Here is a 20513-nt window from a genome sequence, read left to right on the forward strand (position 1 = left end):
AAATATTCCTCCTACCAAGAAAATAATTTATCCTGCTCAAACACTGCACTTCTTACACTGGTGAAGTCTCAAGACACAAAGTATGAAGGAAACAATTTACTGACTTGTGTGGCACAAAGGTTTGCCTCCTGTTTCAGCACTTCAGTCTAACTAGATACTTTAAACTGGCTGAATTATGATCTGCTGTTCTTGTTTAACTTGAGGGCGATGGAAATACACGACCACATATTTTCTTCAGGTTGTGGATTTGTTACTGAACAAAAGACAACTGGATTGATTTTTCAACTGACAAGAAGCAAGAATGAAATCTAAGACAAGGAATCTCAAAGAAGAAGACAGATTTCCACCTTCGGGTGAAGAAGGCAATCAATAGCATGCCTTTACATGCTACAACTTTTGAGTGACTGAAAGACAGCAGATCATTTTCCTCTCCTTTTGTCCCCAGCTGCTCAGCCTGCCTTAATTAGCTACTGCTTTGAATGCAGTTCCCTCTCCTTTCCACACATGCTGCCAAAGACCTCAGCTGAGAAAAAAAATTGCAGAAAATCATCTTCCTCTCATCAGTGATTCATATGCTCGTGAATTTATGCCCTGCTCAGCTGCCTATCCCAGACCCCGCTCAGTTCTTTGCATTTTAGTCAAATGCCTCAATCAAATGCCCTTTAAGCTCCTGTGTGGCTCTGTGCCAAAGATAAAAATGTATTTCCTCTATCTACCACCCAAGCTTGCTTCCATTTTTACTTTTTTCCTTGCTACTGTGTTGCTATCTTCCATTTGTTGTACTCTGATCACTTAGGGCTGGTCTCATAAAAGCTCCCTCTGGTTTTATACCAAAGCTTTTCTCTCTCCTTTCCTAAATGGAATCTGTCTGCATAACCTCCTCCTAATTCTCCCTTATGTGTTACAGGAAATTATCTGGACTCTGAGATTTACAATCCAGCCTCTACCATTGCCTTCTCCATGAAAGGTAACTAAAATTAACTAGCAAGAAACACAATCCTACAGCAGCCAGTTGAGATTTTTCAAACAGGACAGAAGATAAGGCTGAAGCCTAAAAAAGAACAACTCTGAACTCTCATTTCTTCACCATAAAATTAGCTCATAATTAAGAGACTCTTGTTTCTTCACAACTTCCTGGACTCATTTTAAATTTCTGCAGCTAATGCTATTCCAGTTTTTCCTGGTTGGACATTTTCTTGAGAATTGTGTCTTTTCCAATGTGGGTTTGTGATTGTACCGTACTTGGAAATCCTGTATATGAGGAGCCCAGAGCGCTGTAAAACATTTTGACAGATTGTTCTTGAAATCAAAACGTTTCACCTGAAGGGCATAGTTTGCTTGGGTGGAAAATAACAGCTCATTTTCTTATGCAAAACAACTCTGTGGTATACTGGAGACACACAGAGTTATTCACATGGAAAAATATCAATTATTTTGTGAGTTGCCCATGCTGTGCAGTGCTGTGGAAAGGCGGGCATTTACATAGTGCTGTGATTAAGGTGTATTTGCATCCCCCTGTGACAGGCGTTTCCATGTCCTTAGGATGCCAGCAGTGCTTGGATCGTGTTGGCTTCTCCCAGCATAAGGGATGCACTCAAGTCCCTGTGGGCTTCGATTGCTCAGGGCAGCAGAACGGTGACTTTTTGTTCTGCTGAGGGGACAGCACCACCCAAGCAAATCTTGGCATGGAATGGAATTAACAGAGGCCAGGTGCTGAAGAGCCTTAACACACTGAACCTGATCCAGGAAACACCAACACATCCACTGGAGAATGTGAGCTCTTCTCACTTTGTGCTCAGGTGAGTACAAGGCAGCCCTTTTAGGAACGTACATAAAAGGAAATTATTTCTTCCATTAATAAACCAATGATTTGAACATGTACTATTGCTTTAGACTGTCTGTTGTGATTAGTATCTAGGTCAGAGGAACAAACAATGACAGGCCTCACGCCCCTCAACAGCCAATAGCTTTTCATAAAGGAAGATAACTCAGCAAAACTAATGCCTAAAGATAGTTAAAGAATAAAAGCTGAGCATCAGTAAAAGTCAAGCTGCGAGCCTAAAAGTTCTGAAGATTTAAATATTTAATAAATCAGTGGTCATTGGCAAAGTTGGGAATGTTTAGTCAGATCCACATTCCCTTTCCTACAGTTCCAGCTCTCCTGTGTCATCAAAGGCAGAGGACTCAAAAATCCATAGCCCAGTCCTGAGAGTTACTGAAATGTTAAGCCAGAAGCCTGACAGATAAAGTGAAAAATACCCTGCAATTAGCTGAGCAGGTAAGGGCCTGAGTGACTCTGCAAGTCCAGTCCCAGCTGTGAGTGAACTGAAGCTGCAGGGGTGTGTGTCAGCTGGGTCCAGCAGTGTCAGCTGGGCCCAGATTCACAAAAGTTTAGCGCTAATTCTACATGCAATTTCCAGCCCATCCCTACTACATATTCATATTTCCTTTTGTTTGATACTGTTTATTATGAATAGCCAATACACTTGCACAAGCAGCTGATGCATTTGTTTTAATACTGAGATCACTTTTCTCCTTATGACATTTCAGCGAAATATCAGAGTTTCTCTCCAGACACTATTAAGTTTCAAGCAGAGGAAGCACAGAGAAATACAACCAGCTGGTTTCTATGGGAGGAAGTGGCTGTGCCTACCTTTGGTTAGCAAATTTATTGTTATTGCCCCAGAACAAATATCACAACAACTCTGTTACCTGCTGTGTACCTGAAATATTTTCAGCTTGCATAGACTGAGCAGTCACTGACAGAATGTTGTGCAGTGGTGAGAATCCCTCATAGCTTCTTTGTGGTTTTGTGAATTGTGAGCAATACCCCATAAAATGCAAAAGCATCCATCCAGTCACTGTGTGTGCTAGATAGCATAGTTCTGTGGCTGCTAAGACTGACTTGAAAAATATCCACCAGCCCTGAAAATCTTTAAGAGACGTTCGTGTCTGCATCACTCAGACATCAGGCTATTAGAACAGAAATTTTAAAAATGCATGTGTGGCCCCTATTTGGGATTTTGTTTTGAAATAAATGTGTATCACCTGATGATATTGAGGAAAAAATAGGCCCAGATCCTGCAACCCCCCCTCTCATAGCCAAATTAAGTTAATTTACCATCACAGTTCTAAGGTGGGTAAATAGTAGAACCTCTGGGATTAGACATGGGGAAATTAATAGAACCAGCCAAGAATTACGAGTTGCCTTATTTGGTGTCACTTCTGTCCTCACAACTGCACTGACTTTTCTGGCATGACACTTAGAAAATTCAGGTTGTAGCTATTTACACTCTTCCAGGCCAGGAGCTCTCAGAGAAATACTGGTTGGATTTTGTATTATGTTTATTCCCCTTTACCAAAGCTCAAGCCTGGGTCTGAATCAGGCCCAAAGGATCTGATGTAAATGCAGATGCTGAGGTTAGTCTCACTAGCAGAATGCACGAAAGGCTTTTGGTCCTGTCTGGCACAGAGTATGTACTCTGGAAATAAGAGAAAGGAACCAATTAAGCAAAGTAAGAATCACAGCAGAAAATCAGGATGTTAATTAACATTTCTGTTCTTCTGCTATAATGTTTAGAAGCAAGAAGATGCAAAGATAAGGAATTACAGAAAGGATTTGTATTTTGCTGCCAGGAATCTTTTTTAGTAATACGTGGGACTGAAAGGGTTATCTTGGGTCATCATTTCTAGTTTTCTGCTAATAAAGACAACAATTTAAAATAATCTCATAAATATGTGAAGCTCTATCTCCAAAGTACAGAGGAATAGAGAAAGCAAAAAATTCTACTGGGAGACTGCAAAAAACAACATTTTGTGAAGCCTTGTTCTGGTTTTCAGCCTGAATTTGTTTGCTGGCTGTTTATATACATTTTTTCTATAACCATTATGCTAAAATAATTATTTTTTCTCACCGGGTTACCTCTGTGTATACAGAGGACAATCATAGCTCCTCTGTGCTTTCATCTTAGAGACAAACTGGTCTTTTATTCTTCTCCTGCAAGACAGTTCAGTTCTCCTGCTCGTCCCAGTAATGCACCTCTCCAGATCTATTTCCATCTGATTTCATCTTTCTGGAGCACAATTGACCAGATTCACTGGTTTTTTGTCCCATGCGAAGTTCATCAGATAGATTGGCCTGAAACTTCTTTTACAGATCTACAAAAGGTAAGGATAAGGAATAACCTCTTACCATTGCTAAGGGTGAAACATGGCATGTGGTGCTTGGGTTTTTATTTCTGACCTCAGAAGATAGACATGGCTAAAATAAGAAAGATGTTCTCAGGCAGGCAGGAGGCAGCTTTGTCTGTGACTGTACTATAGAGAAAAATCAAACAGGACCTATACTCCTAAGACTGCTCTACTAGGTGTAAAATATTTTAACCGAGAAGACAAAAATCCCTTGGTCTGCAAGATGGGATCCCTGTTCCTGAACCACTGGAATTTTATGTCAAGTGGAGACACTGAGAACCAGGAATCTGGGTAATGTGAGTAAAGGATTTGGCCTCAGGACGAGATTTGGAAGGAGTCAAGAAATCAATCAGTAAAGCCTGCTTGCTCAGGAGAGTGAGGGACAGCAAGGGTTACACAGAGGAAGCAAAGAGCTGGGGATGTAAGAACAATTATCAAGAGACGAGACAAATAAAATAGACTTGCACCTGACTACAATCCCTTTTCTGGCAGTTCTAGAGAGCAACAAGGTCCCCTGTGGGGCTTTTCTGCAGGCTAAACACTCCCAGCTCCCTCAGGTGCTTCTCACCAGACCTGTGCTCCAGCCCCTTCACTACCTGTTGCCCTTCTCTGGACTTGCTCCACCACCCGTGACCTGAACATTCCTGGGCAGGAATGTGCTGCCATTGGCCCCAGTCCCTTTGTGTTATGACCACTGTTAGGTGTGAATGGCACTGTTAAAAAATATGCCATGTTTTTGAAAGAAATCATTTTAAAGAAGATGTTGAAAACATTTTGCCAGTGTGCGTTGTCCTGTTTGGTTATTCACGTGCTAACCGTATTGTTCCTGCTGTCATGTTACCTTCAGCTTGAAGATCAGTCAGAAGAAGAAACTCTGCCTTCCCTGTGACAGTCAGACAAACCCACAGTGGAACAAAAAATGCCTGTGAAGTAAGTTGCTGTTTATGGCTATTTTAATCGTAGGAGATTTATGTGACAGGATGACCACGTTTGAATAATCCGCACAGCTTTATTTTCCTTCCCCCTTTGAAAGGGACATGACCATTTTGATCCCTTGTTGTCAATTCTGCTTGCCATTCCCATTAAAGTAAGTCCCACATGGTCAGTGAGATCATGGCTCTGAGTGGTGAGTAAATATTAAAACAACTAATATTGTCCATAAGAACAAGAAGCAGAACTGTCTGGTTTATCCTGGTCCTTCGTTTTGATTTTTTGCTTGACAAGAAAGCAAGTAAACATCTAATAAAAATCTTGAAAATTTGTTATATATTTGATAAAAGTTTCTTACTGTTGCTAAAAAAACCTGTCTGCTGATTAATTCCATCATCACATGATGTTTTACAAAGTACAACATAATGCTATGTTTAGTTTTCATTTGTGTTTTCACAGACTTACTATATTTGCACTCCAGTTTCCCTCATGTATGTGTTTATATATAAATATGCACAGTTTTTTCCTGCTTAAATATTATTTTTGCACTCTGGATACAAGTAAATTGAGAGCTACAAAAAAGCTTGCTTAAGGTGTTGCTGCCACTATCCCTCGTAATAATTATAACTACAGCCACGTAATATCCTGACACTGTCATATAATCTCTTCATAAATTTGCAATAAGAAAATACCATTTCTGGTGATGCTGAGAAGTGGTGGTGGAACACAGCTCTCAAACTAACCTGCATAATTCAGAGAGCAGGGTTTTGACAGCTGAGCTCTCACAGCCCCCTTAGGAACATCAAATATTTTTTACAGAATTCGAGCACGCTTGGGATTTTTTTGTGCTGAGTTTTTTTTTTTAAGAAAACTGTCAGTATTATAGAGAACAAAGTGTTTGCCCTCATGTCTAGCAGAAGCCTACAGCAAGCTGCAGAGGAAGAGCCAAAACTATGAAATTACTCAATTATTTATACCACTGAGAAGCTGGTATGAGGCCCATGTTTCCTACTAGTGTTAGCTTGATAACATTTTAGACAATTCCAGTCATTCCAAGCAAAAAGTGTCATACAAATTAATGCTTAATCCTTTGGAACTCGAGAAGAAATTCAGCATAAGCTCTAGAACTTTCCTATCTCTCCTATGCTTTATTAGAGCTCCAGCAGCTTCAAGCATTATGAGTATTTCCAGGATGAATAATCAAGTCAGCAGTGTCAAATATTTCTGGTTTTCAGTGTGTAGGGTAGGATGACTGGCTCCCCCTGCTCTCCCTAGCAGCCAGCCACACCATAGGCTCTCAGCCACCACAGGCTGCACAGGGCAAAGATCACAATGCTATTTTCAAGAGTAGATGTTGTTTCCACAGGTCAGATGCTGGGGAAACCATGGCCTGGTCCGAGTCTGTGGATACAGTACTAGCCAATAAAGGTAGGAATTGATGGGAAAATAGATGTGTTTTTAAAACGTGTGTCATCCGTTTGCAAACATTTCTGCCAGGTTTTCGGGCTGCTCTCCAGTTCAGCTCCCCACGTGCACTGAACCAACCAGAGCTGCTGTCCTGAAAGGTTTGTCCAAGCTGCAAACACAATATACCTCTAGCCAGAGCTCACAGGCAGGCAGAAATGCTCTGAAATAGATTTTATTAAGGTAACTGCTAAATTCCCTTCAATAGTTTCATTTTTCATATACTTTTACATAAAAAACCGACAAATGTTTTCTTAGGTATTCCTGTTCCAAAGAAATATGCATGCTGTGCAGTGACTTCCAGTCAAACAAAAAATGACATATCTGAAGTCACTTCTCCCAGAAATGTCATTTCTACAGACCTGACACCACAAACCACAGGCAATTTGGAGATTTCCTTGCCCCTGCCCCATTTCCTTGCAGTAACACTGTGGCCTGGATGCTGGGGTGCCTCCACACTGTTCCTGGATAGAATTAACTTGATTAACACAATTAAATTTGGGTACTGTCATCTTTCTTTTCTCAGAACTTGTGATTTGGGTTAATTTTAAAACAGGTTTTTTTCCAAACAAACCTTTGTCTCATTTTTTCCCCTTCAAAGTGAAAAAAAATTAAAAAGAGGAACAAAGAAGTAACAACGAGTCCATCTTTTATCCAAGTCTTAATATTTCCTTGCAGGGAGATGGAAGCACCATTTAGGCAGGGAAACTCAGCTGTGTGGGGAGCACACCAGCACAGTGTGACCTACATTTCTGCTTGCTTCTTAACCCAGAGGTCAGCCTCAAATCTCTGATTTCCTGGCCACTACAAATCCTCTTGAAGACCAAAACCTCCAGGATCCCCTTTTAACAAAGTGCTAAAGAGACCAAACCACAGCAGGCAGCTGTTGGGAGCAATCCTTGGTCAGCAACTCATCGAAAAACTCTCTTAGTCCCCTTATCAGTGCTATAATTTTAGCTCCTTTTTATTTCCCCTGCAGCAGCTTCTCAAACCTGGCTGCTGGCTGACATGCAAAACAGTGGCAGATACATGGGTTACACTGTATATACCCAGCAGAAATATAAATGTACACATACACACGTGTATAAATTGCACTGGTCTTGAATTCTCCTCCACCCACTATCTCACACATTTCCCCCAGAGGGCCTGGCAGCTTTTCGGACATTTTTGAAGTCAGAGTTCAGTGAAGAGAATGTGGAGTTCTGGCTGGCCTGTGAGGACTTCAAGAAAACCAAGTCCACCAGCAAGATTGCCTCAAAAGCCCGAAAGATTTATTCTGACTTCATACAAGCTGATGCTCCAAAGGAGGTAAAGAGTTTTTTCTCTATGTGCTTTGGGTACTGAGGATAGGGATGAAGTGGAAAGTTCAGATCCAGACCTCAAGGAATGACAGAAAATACAATTCCACCTGGCTGTACCTCCCATTCTCATGTTCATTATTTACCAGGTAGGAAACATTTTGTGGAACTGTGAAGCAAAGACGTTATGGTTTGCACTCTCCATTCTTCACACTGGGAATAAGTTTACCTCACCTTCTGAAATTTCTACCTGAAGTTTTAAGGAAATTTATATTCAATATAATTTGTTTTCTCTAACCATTTTTCATAATGCAGTAAGCACCATTTCCACTGTATTTCAGGTACCAGAGTATTGGTAGGTTTATGATTGCATTTGTTCTTTTGTATAGGTATTTTTGACATGATAAGAATGCAAAAATTTCCATCACAGAATTCAATTTTATCATTATTTCAAAAAGGCTTCCTGTGAAAGAACAAATTGTTTATTAATCTTGATTCATTTTCTGCACCTCAAACTTTTACACTGATGTTTTTGCCTTTGCTAGCAAGAGTGCTTTAGATGTCCCCATGTCTTACACATGATTGAAATCTATTTTATTATTGTTAAGAATCAAAAAATCCTTACAAAATACATAAGGCCAAAATCTAAAATGATGCTGAGTACCTTCACTTTTAATTTACTCTTTGATAATCAGTACTTCCTAAGATTTGGTTTGGCAGAAAGATGAGATATCAAAAGCAAGTTTTTACCTTCTCTTTTTCAGTGATGCCATCTTTTTAAGAGCCAAATAAAATGAAGAATTCAGTCTGCTAGAAAAGGAAGGGATGAGCTTCCTGTTTATTTGCATCAGTCAGGTTATTTGGGAGGAAATTCAAATGCAGACTGTGTCCTGTGCACAAACAGACCTCAGCTTTCCAAGCAAACTGACGCTGGTTTCATGCTCCTTTCTGCCTACAGATCAATATTGATTTCCATACCAAAAACGACATCTCTGAGAACATCTCTGAGCCCACCCTCAGCTGCTTTGATGCTGCTCAGAGGTCAATCTACAGCCTCATGGCAAAGGACTCTTTCCCCAGGTTTCTGAGGTCAGAAGTGTACAAGGAACTGGTAAAGAAGCACCAGGACAGAAATCAGAAGAGATGGCTTCCATTTCTGTGAGGAAAAAACCTGAGGCTTTATGAGTTGATAATGCCTCCCATTGCAATTCAGTACAGATAATTATTAATTATTAAAGTGATTGCAGAAGCCACATTCAAGAATCACCTGAGCGAGCTTGTTTTTAAGCACAAAATGCACATGATACTTTCTAATAGCAGCAGAGCGATAGTCAGGTAGCAGGATGGAATATGCTAGGCACTTGAGCTACCTTCCTAATAAAAAAGTTTGCCATTGTCATTTTTTTGCAGTGTTTGCTTCCTTTTTCAAAGAGATTTGACATTTTTAAGCAGAATGTTTTGGTTTTCTTGTTTGCTGTTGATTCCTCTTTAGACGTATGGCCTCAAAAATAAATCCCTTTCAGGCGCCTTGAATACATTTACTCTTGCATTTATCATTTTATTTGTAGCTTGCAGAAAATTTTAAATCCTCTTTTAAACATGTTATATACTAATTCAAAACAGCAGAAGTAGAAATATGGTCGGTAACACGCTATGATAATATTTAATAAATAGGAAGCTGCTTCCTAACAAATGTTCTTGGCATTCAGAGCAAATTAATGTTTCATAATACAGCTGTCTTCAATTTTCCTTGTGTTAATTTAATTTTTTTATTGAAAAGTCTCAATTATTAATTGCCTAGGCATTTTGTCAAAAACCCACAACTGGGTATATCTTTCTTTGTAAATTTTCAATTAATCCATTTTCTTTGCTTTTCCAATATATCAGTGGTACTGTCCCCATGCACTCATGAAGAAATAATTTCATTAATTGTTACCAGTGAAATTCATTTACCAATTTCATTTCAATAAAGCACAGCTAAAGCAGAAAAGTAGGCATAAGAAACAGTTTAGGCTGTAAAGCGATCATGTAAATCAGGATTTAGTCATGGTGTTATCTTTAACCAGCAAGTTATGATTGGAACCTGCAATCTTCAGGTGTCTACAGATGCACACACTGATTAAATTCACTGCTCTTAGAGGATTTATTGCATATATTTAGATAAAGGGAGGAGCTGTGTCATGGTATTGAAGCAAAAATACTTTAAAACATACAGGGAAGAAATAACATTTGCTGTGGGAAAAAATTCTAAATACAAGAGACAGAAATAAGATTTTTCAAGAAAAAAGAAATTCAATTTGAATTTGATGCTTTTGAGCTGCTATAAATCTCCCAGAATCTTTCCCTGTTTGAAGCTCTGCTCATACCTTCTACACATCACTACATCCTCTGTGCAAAATATCCTTTCTATTTTATCAAACTACATCAAGGAACCAATTCATTTAGACCATAAGGGATATTAAGTAGCCTGAAAGCCTGCATACACAGCCTCCATTTGTGAACTGAGGTTAAAATCCTGCCACATCTTAAGCAGGTAGGGCAAAAAATATCTATTCTTTGATACCCAACTTCTAGTCTATCACCTAGTTTTAATTTTTGCTGTCTGCATTTCTTTTTCTTTTCTTTCTGCCCCAGCACTGGTGGTTAGCAGAGAAGTGAACACGATGGCTGAGGTTAAGCTACAAGGAGGATGTGGGTTCCTCTTGCCATGCCACAGCTGCCACTCATCTCGCAGTGACATTTCGGGGGAAAATCGCCACTTCTGCCTGCGGTGCGGCCTTGGGGCCTCGCTGCAGCCGGGGATTTCTGCTGCCTGAACTCCCAGGGCGGGCAGCAGCCAGCAGGGCCGGAATTACGGCATTTACTCAGAAGTGTAGCAAGCCATCTGCCCTTCCTGCAAACCTGATTCTCATTGTCAGAATGGCAAATTCCCACATAAAGGAAGATGTGGGATCACACCACTTTTCGTAGTAGGGCAAAGTAGAAACCCAAAGTTTCTGTGTTACCAATTGTTTGGGACCTAAGGATAAAAAAGTACCTTGAAAACAGATGCGTGGTTGTGAAATCTCACAATCCTCTCTGTGCCCTCATAAGTTTTCACACTTCTGGCTTTACCCCATTGCAGACAGAAAGTGCCAGAACGATGGCTGCCAGGGAGCTCCAGTTCCTGGCCATTTGCAAACACAGCTGAGGAGAAGTTAAAAGCATATTTAAATTGTCAAACATGATAATCTGTGCCATTATTCTGATAACTATATAAAAATGGTATCAGGTAGCAATGTCCACATGATCAACGGAACAATTGTTGTCAAAATAGGTGATAATTCTTAATATTTTCACATATTAGATATGTGAATTTCAGATATTAGTTTTAATAATTACACAGTAAAGAACCATGAATGATTTTAATGTATTTTCAATTAATCTAGAATGTTTCTAAGAGAAATGTACAGGAATGGCACTTTTAGGGGGCGTCCCTGACTCAAGGGTGAATTAACAGTACTAATTATTTCATAACCTCTTAATGAAAACTTTGGTACTCCTAATTGACAAAGTTAATTAAACTTTTGCTGTTGATCAAGCCTCTCAAGGTTTTTATTAATCTGTTCCAGATGATAAATATGAGATGAAACTTGGCAGAATTAAAATAAATGATCACCATAAATTCATATATATCCCAAGGTAATTTGATTGCCATTCGCAAGTAATTTTTCAAACCCTCAGGACACTATCTGCCTGTATCATACTCAATTAAACAAAAGCATATTGAAATGGTTTGGAGTTTATCAATCAAGTTTCTGAAAACTTCGGTAATGTAACTTATCATTTAAGCATTATAAAAGATCTGCTTCAGGAAATGCTTGCAAACACCCAGACGTCAAAGATGGGAGGCAGTGGTCTTTATTTCTCTTTATTTCCTAGGTCTAAAACTGCTGCTTCATTCTCTACATCACCAAAAAAAAGGTCACAGCTTAGCATCCAAGCTCTGATAATTTGACTTAGGAAAAGGCCAAGCACTGAAGTGTTATTTAGAGGATTTAGATTGAACTTTGCCAAAAAGACTCAATCTTGTTCAGCTCAAAAAGTTAGATTTACCAAAAAGTCTTACCAAACAGAAATGGGAAAAAAAAATGCAAAGTGAATACCACATTAAAAAAAAAAAAAAAAAAAAAAAAAAAATCCCAATTTCTTCGTGCAGTGCCAATCCTAAAGCTCCAACAGCATCTAGACTCAAAGATCCCACCATATCCATCATGATTACATCAGGCCAGGACTGTCCCAGGTTTAAAATTAAAGGTATATACTCTGTTTTCATTCTCTTTATACATTTTATATTTATAAAATATGCATAGAAAAATAAGAGGCATGAACATAAAGACAATAAATGCAAATTAGTCCTCAACACAGGACTGTTCTGCAGCCCAGGACCCCAAATTAAAGGCAGCCAGGTCCATTTTCTGTTGCAGACAGGATTATGTGAGACTCCTCTGTATGTCTTGTCAAAGGTTTGTTAAATTCTGCGCATTTCTGTAACTGTTGGAGATGAAAACTCAGTATTTCCTCTTTTGTCAGAAAATTCTCTGCTAAAACTGTAATGCAAAAACATACTTGAACAGACACACATAATTACAGGCTTTGCACAAGAATCTCTCAGGCTTTTGTTTGGATCTTGATCCAAACAAAAAAGATTAGAAGGTGGAATTCCTGGAGCAGTGTCTGCTGCTAAACAAGACAACCATCACTCTAAGAACCGACATAACCTGTGAAGAGGATTTTCAGTGAGCCATTGTCAGTGCAAGGCTCTCCTGAGGCATTTGGACTCATGTCAGAGTCCAGGGACCTGTCCCCATGGCTCACTAACACCTGCTCATCCTCTTCCTCCCTGAGCTCTCCACTGGGAAAACAGGGCCCTCCTCACACCACCCTTATTTTCTATATAAAAAGCACTCTCTTGGTGAGATGTCTGTGGGTGATTCTTGACGCAGTTCAGCTCTCTTAGAGGATACAGGTTTTGAAATGAACTTCAGTCATGGAAAGAGGCAGAAACAGCTCCAACAACTGCTGCAATTTATCCAAACGCCAACGACAGAGGTGTGGTCAAACCAATCCAGTGAGCAGCAGCTACAAAACATTCAATTTGACAACTTCCCTACACGTGCACATCAGAGCTGGCTCTTGACTTCTTGTTTTTTATTTTCCCTCTACACCACACAACTTTAGTGAGAAGTGGCGTGAATGAGGGCCCATGAGCCAGTGGAAGGGCCACTGCTCACCTCTGTGGGCATTAGATCAGACACAAGATAATACAATCCAGCCTGAACCAGACATACCAAAGTTCCGGGAATTCTGAAGGCTACACACAAAAATTAGCCATTTTTTACTAAAAAAATCCCTGTATTTTGGGGGAGAACAACTGCTACATCTAGACTTTTCTGCTATGTCTGAGAAAGGGAAACCTAACCATATATATATATATATATATATATATATATATATATATATAATTTGGCTCCTGCAAAATAGAGGCAGGGGAATTAAATTAATGAAATCACTGTAATATCTTTATTTCTGGATGATAATTACAGTGTGCAGTGCTGGTGGAAATTTTAAAGCACATTATGGATCTGAAATTGAACCACGTTTTCTGCCTTTTGGTTTGCTGAAAAACAAGGTGAGGAAAAAACCATGAAGAGAGGCGCTGTCACAGTTGTTGACACCAATTAAAGGTCTCATGTAACTCACGAAGAAGCCTGTGCTCATTAAGAAAAAATGAAATTGAGTAATGAAACAGAGATCCTCATGCATACTCACCTTCATTCAGTAAATAGTGTGCTGCCTAGGAGCAGTAGTTGTTTGATATGGTAATTCGGAATTAATTTGAAATACTTATTTAGTAACAGAAAGTGTTTTGGTGAACTGACAAGCAGTGCTAAAATTATCACCAAAAGCTCTACTTTAAGTGTTCTGAAGCTGTTCATTTTGAGAAAAATCACCTCCCAGAAAAGTTTATTTTCCATTTTTTTCCCCAACTTTTCAACTTCTATAATATTAGGTGCTGGAAATTAGATTCAGTGTAATATTACATATTTTAAAGGAGGCCCTAGATGCTTTGATCTTTAGTAAGAAAAATGAGTCAATACTAGATCAAATGCTTCCCTGCTTCATTTTTTTTATATATTGTTGCTATGGTTTCTAGCTTCAATGTCATAATTTCTCTGTACTAAAAGAGACATTGCCTTTTAATTTTTTTTTCCTGTATTGCATGGGTTAGGTTATTTGCATATAAAATGAGTAGAGCTGGATTTGTCTCTCAATCCATATCTGTTTCCATTTAGGTTTGCAAGGAGGTTATTTTTACTTCTATGAATAGTTTCCCTACTATGCATAACAGTCCTGGAAAGACAAACAAAAGCAAGTACTCAGTAAAAACTGTAGGGAAAACATTTTTTTCCTAATACAGTGGTTATTACTTACAGGCTCATAAACCAGGGAAGAAGAGAAGGAGGAGAATCCATAAATAAATTGTTTCTTGAATGACTTCAAATATGCTGTGCTCCTAAATAAGATGTTTTTGTAGAGAGAATAGAAGAAATAATGAATAATAAAGTTAAATGATTTGGCATTTTGGACAAAAAAACCTGTTGCAGAAACCCTCCATGATTCCAACTGCATGGGGAATACAGCAAGGCAGGATACAGGGAGATTTCCCAGCCCAGCCTCCCACACTGGTCAATCACCTCAAGGCCAAGCTGCAGTGGATTCACCTTTCAATTCTCAACCAAATTCCAGCGGCAAGAAGAATTTTACTAAAATGCATTATTTTTTATCCCTCCAAGATATAGAATAACTGTACTGCATTAACTACAGGCTAGAGAGTCCTTGGCTTTTAAACAACAATGTTATTCATAGTTATTCTGAGCTGGTTTTAGACATTCCTGCCACTAATCTTGGGAAATACCCTGGGCTCAAGGGGCATTTACTTCCAAATAGATTAGATAAAATATAAAGAGAGTGAAGAAGTATAAATATCACAAACTCAAGAAAGCTCACTCTTCACATCCCAGAACAGGGGAAGCTCCTTTGAAAGGCTGGGCTACTTTGTTATTTAAAGCATTTTATCCAATAGAGGAGAGGCATAGGCAAATGCAGACTGAATGGGCTGACAACAGTGAGACTCTGAAATGCTCTTGACACTGTAAAGTGACATCACACAAACTAGGAGATGGCAGCCCCTGGCATTTTACCTGGTAGTAGGACACTACAGCTTGTAATCCCAGCATTTTCCTGGGCTCTGCACTCTGTCTTCCTGGTCTTTTGCCCAGGCTCCTCTCCATGAAGGGACTGATCTTGCTTCGAGCTCATTTTGAACTTGCACAGTGCTATCACTTTGTCTTGAAGTGCCATCAGCAACTATACAATGTGAATAGTTTCAAATTGATTTGAATTTAATTTCCAGAACAAATGGACTGGATTTTGATCTCCATGCAATCATTTTGCCTGTTGTAATGAGATAAAACGGCACTCTTGTATTTATTGGATTTCTTGCCAGAGCTGATCTTTTTAGGGGAATAAAATGAAAAGTGTGGCTTGTTAAATGGCATAAAAGGGGTTTTCGTGACATGATATCTTTTCATGTCAAATGGCAAGTACAGCATATTCCAAACTAGACAGACTTATTAAAGCTGACACCTTTTACAGCCCCAAATGTTTTTCATTGTTGATAGTGACTCAGTATTGGAAATTATATCTTCTGAGACAGGAATTACCAGAACAAACTGTACTTGGATCATACTTTATACTTCCTGATGTTTATCCCTTTTTCCAGTTATTCTCACCCCTTATGTGGATCTCTCTGCAGTGACAATGCCATTTGCCAGAAAGACATTGGTTTTCATAGAAACATTGCATTTTGGCATACATTTTAAATACAGAACAATTTGATGTTTTAAAAATATGTTTGCTGGTTGCAGTCACATTTTAATGTTAACCCTCCAAGCTTGTTCTCCCATTTTTATTAGGACTAACACTTTTTATTTTTTGCCATGCATGATGAGGTAATAAGACTGTATACTGACCTGAAATTAGAATTAGACAAATGGTAAAGGAGGGCACAAGTAGAGGATTGTGGTTTAAAAAATATGCTCATCTGGTCCCCTAAAAATCTCCTGAGGTTTCTGTGAAGTGTATTAATGAAAATAAATGCCTACCACCATTGTTACTGTATAACCTAAAAATGCATTTTTCAGGGCAACGGTACCTATGGATGTAACAATTACAAAAATAAACCCTTTTGCTTCTTTCTTAAGCAAAGGGAGTGGTTTGTGTTGTTTCCTTTTAGAATGGGTGGAAATATGAATTAATTTATACTTTAGTGTCCTCTGTATAAGCAGGGGTTTTTGCATAGGATTTATCTGATGGACTCCAATTTCCACAGGGCTGTTGCTCACCAAAGTGTTTACACAGAGCACGAAGTGCTCACAAAGCGTTCCAAAGCATTGCGGTCTGCGCTACAAAATTGCCTGTGTTGATCGTACAAGAGAAGTGTATCCCACATCTTATTTCTGTAATACATTTCAATATTATTTTGTACTACTATCCATTTTTTCAAAATTGGGTATTCAAAACAAACTGAGGGATTGATCTTTTGTTGACAGTCCATATGAAAAAGGAGAAATGACAAAAGGAATTATAGCCCACTAGCGATCTCTTAAATTCTTCAATTATATAAAAGCGAGGGGAATTCATATGCAAATTGAATCCACTGGCATTAAAAATGTAGGTGGGTACAACATAATTGCAGAGAAGCTGCACAGAGGCAGCAGGATAATGACAGAGAAATAGAAATGCTTTATAATGCTTTATAAGTGTTAAGCCGATATAATTGAGGGAAGACAGCTTGGAATGCAGCCCCTTGGGCAGGTGATAGCTCATAGCAATGTTCTGGAAAGACATTGTGTGCCTTGGTGAAAGAACTTGTTTATTCACATGTTTGTATTAACTCTCGCCAACCCCATCCATCTGAACCCATAGATAACGTTTGTACAATGCCCTTTAGGTCTCAATGAGAGTACAGAGTACAGAAATCAAATTAGAGGGGCATGGCCTTGCACTAAGAACAACCCACTGAGCTTTGCTTCAAGGATCGAAAGCAGTCCAGATGGATCTGAACACACAGACCCACGCACAGTCCTAGAATTCAATACATGTCTAGAATGCTGCAGTCTGGAACTATTTAGGGCTCATTTCTTTCTCAAAACACGATTAGCATGCAACAGGCAGAGAACTGTTGCTATCTAAAATTTCCGTACATTGGCATTTTGAAATCGGAGGCACCTCGGTTATCTGAGAGATGTAGGAGTTCAATGACTGGGTAATTAGGGCTACAGAGGTTTGATTTATGATGAAATATTAAAGAGAAGAGGATAAATACGGTGTCTCATTGAAGGAGACATGAAGCATGAATGTTAAAGTAGCATAAAACCAAAGGACAGGATGCATCTTGTCACATGGAGCATGACTGAAAGGACTGGAGTGACGGGCTCACAGCTACATGATGCAGACTGAGGCTTTTTAAAGATTTTCTGTGCTGATTCCAAGGGAAAGGACAGAATTCCCATGAGACTGGATACTCAGATATGGACCAGAGGAGCAATCCTCACTGGCACAGCTGCTGGACTTCCACCACTAAAGAATTCCCTTCTGCCCGTACTCCAGCTGGACACTGACTCCACCTGACACGAACACCAAGCTGGTGCTCAATTCCCAGTCAGCAAAACTGCCCAGGCTTCTTGTTCCCTTGGCACTTAAATATCCTGGCATTTTCAGGGGATTGTCTTTGCACGGTCCAGGCGCTGCTGCCCTTAACTGAAGAACTGGAGAACGTTAGAGTGGCTAACAGAAGAGAAAGAAGGTGGAAAAATCAAGACAGACATCAAAACTAATTTACTTATTTAGGCAGATATCATTATTAGGAAAACATTAACCTGCTTAACTTTCAGCACCTAAACAATCCATCTTGCATAATTACAGCACGAGAGTACATTGCAAATGTTGGTGCCCTGTTAAATTGGTGCTGTCAGACAGACCCAAATGCTGGTGCCTTCACTGGAGGAGTTCCAAGTTCGTCAGAGAGCCCCTCTGCAGCACTAAAGGGCATTATCTTCAAATAAAGGCACCCTTTTCCATCCATGTCCCTTTTACGTTGCACCTCTACCAAGAAAAGAGTTGTTTTAATACAGACATGTCAAAATCTTCTAAAATACTGTGGTACCACCTTGTGGCAACTTTATAGATAGCTCTGTCAGCATTAAGACTGAATGTCTTTTTAAAATAAAATTAGAACAGCTAGCATTTGTTCTCATTAGAGTTTTGAGCTCTGTTCTGAACCATCTGCATCCTCCTACAAATTAGAATACCTGACATTTGAAGTAAATTTTAAATGTATTTCAGTGAATGCTGGATATCAATGTTCCAACACTATTTAAAATCATATATATATGATTTTATATATACAAGCTTCTTTTTGAGGCACCACGATGGGAGAAGCCACCAGGCTGGTCTGTCAGGTAGGACTGACAGCTTGGGAAGCTGTTGAGAGCCTGCAGGGATCAGCAACACAAGAGGGCCCAGGTTGCCCCTGCTGTCTCACAGATCTGCAAGGAGAAGGAAGCTAGTATGAGGTACAGAGGGGGTGACACAAGGAAGACAGCAGGTTCTGCTCTCATGATTGAGATGAGAGGATGGCATGGAGAGCTCTGGAAGGTGAACAGATGTGTAACCGAGCTGCCATGGTAAATATGAGCTTTTGAAAAGAAAAACACAGAAATCCAGATGCTGCTAAGTGAACTGGAGGCATCAGACTGGAAAAGCATTTATTTTAGCTGACCTGGCTGGGCCAGTAGCAAATTAGCTCCTCTGTACCCTTCTGCTTTTGAATCTTTTTAGAGACTCTAAAGTATAACAAACAATACTGTTTCCAGGACCTTTTGGGTTGCCCCTCCCGCAGCCATCCGCAGCCTTCTTTTACACATTCCTGCAGGAAATGAGGTTTCTTCCCTTAAACAAGATGAACCATCTGCTTACACGTTGTGCTTTGCTTGAGGGCTGTCTCAGGGTATTGAAGTTTAGGGACAAATTCATCTCTTACAGCTTTGACTGATTTGAAAACACAGAGCAGGAAGGAGAACTTCTCGTGTTTGAAAACAGGAGTTCTCAGGTTGTTTATTATGTGTACAAGGAAGCTCTGTGTTTTTTCAAATTACTGCTTCAAATATGAAGCAGCTTGCCACATCCCAGCTTAAACTCAGATGTGCTTCTGTTTCATTCACAACTGTAAGCACAAGTTTAGTGCAAACAAGATTGAAAACTGGCACAGAAATTAGGCATAAATGACCCAATTTGAAGCCAGGGCTTTGGTGTCTGTGAGGGTTCTCCAGCATCCTGCTTCTCAGTTCCCAGCTGAACCCCCAAGGGAGAAGCATTGGTGTTATGCATTGCAGCTTTTGATTCAGGTTTGCAATGAAATGTGAAAATGCAAAATAATTATAAGTTTGGGCACAACATGAGGCTAAAATACAAAGCAAGAGAAGATGTGAACAAAGGTCTTTCACCCTCTCAAGAACATCCTGTGTCTAGGCACCTTCCTGCCACGCTTTCTAATCTCTCCAACCCCATGCCTGTGTCACCTCTCTACCCCAGATTTACTGAGATCACAAGAGAGTGCCAACGTGGCCATTAGAGGAGTAAACCCCCTTTCTCCTGAAGCACTCAGATGGACACTGGTTCCTGCCAGAATAATCAGATGTGTACATTTGACTATTTCCCTCACTTCTAGAAGCTGCCCTTTAAAGGCTCACACTAGTGTGTTACCAGAGTGTCCCAGCCTGTCAGAGAGAAAAACACTTTTCCACTAAGTAGGCACTTATGTACCTGGGATGTGTGTTTTCCAAACTCTCCTGCATACTCTATAAGGCAATGTTGATTGTGACCTGTCAAATAATCTTCCCAAATATCCATCATTTATGGGAGCTATAAGCCCATGCCTTGATGCTACATTAAATAACTCGTAACTCATGGCAAGAGGAGCAGCAGGAAGGGAAGATATATCGAGCTAATTAAAGGAAGGTTTCTTAAACAGTTTCTTTAACCTCTACACACTAAGCACCCATTTATCATTCTGTGCTGTGACAGACCACGTCAGTATCCTCTCCTCAGGAAAGAAGGCCAATTCGGAACGTGTTTTAACATGTGCTCACCTCCCAGCTGGTGAGCAGAAAGTCAAGTCCTCACTGAGAAAGCCTGAGGAAGAGAGGGAACATTTTGAGAAAACACAGCATTTTTGGGTTGGTTTTTTTTCCACGCTACAGAATGGGTGGAATACTGTCTCAGTAGGTTGGAAAAGGAAATTGTGAAACACCATGCACAAACCATCTGCAAAGTGGGGCACAGAAATGTGGCAGGGACACAGAGCTGGAGGAGGCTTTCATCAGATATTCCTGTAAGAGTGAACATTTTTTACTCTCAACTTATTTGTACCTCATTCATCAGCAAGACCCTTGTAAGTTCAGACCCTGCAATATGAATGAACAATCTGAAAAAATTTCTGTTTCTATATGTCAAGGCCAGGACTTT

General features: G+C 39.7%; 1 protein-coding gene and 1 long non-coding RNA gene across 5 annotated transcripts in view; one reads left to right on the forward strand and one right to left on the reverse strand.

Annotated features, from left to right (window-relative positions):
- The window catches only part of LOC125330385, a 134361-nt gene that overhangs the window by 26174 nt on the left and 87674 nt on the right, over window positions 1-20513 (reverse strand). The gene's annotated exons all lie outside the window — the stretch shown is intronic.
- On the forward strand, window positions 519-9445 carry RGS21 (regulator of G protein signaling 21). Of its 4 annotated transcripts, none has more exons than XM_048313433.1 (8): window positions 519-967; window positions 1525-1799; window positions 3972-4167; window positions 5039-5121; window positions 5225-5278; window positions 6488-6549; window positions 7727-7893; window positions 8842-9445. In XM_048313433.1, exons 4-8 carry the CDS (start codon window positions 5111-5113, stop codon window positions 9043-9045), a joined length of 498 nt encoding a protein of 165 aa, XP_048169390.1. In that variant the 5' UTR covers window positions 519-967; window positions 1525-1799; window positions 3972-4167; window positions 5039-5110; the 3' UTR covers window positions 9046-9445. The 4 variants fall into 4 exon arrangements, with proteins under 4 accessions (XP_048169390.1, XP_048169391.1, XP_048169393.1 ...); XM_048313434.1 differs by having other exon boundaries at window positions 4005-4167; XM_048313436.1 differs by lacking the exon at window positions 5225-5278 and having other exon boundaries at window positions 8842-9444.

The sequence above is a fragment of the Corvus hawaiiensis genome, chromosome 9 (genome assembly GCF_020740725.1).
Source record: "Corvus hawaiiensis isolate bCorHaw1 chromosome 9, bCorHaw1.pri.cur, whole genome shotgun sequence".
NCBI lineage: Eukaryota > Metazoa > Chordata > Aves > Passeriformes > Corvidae > Corvus > Corvus hawaiiensis.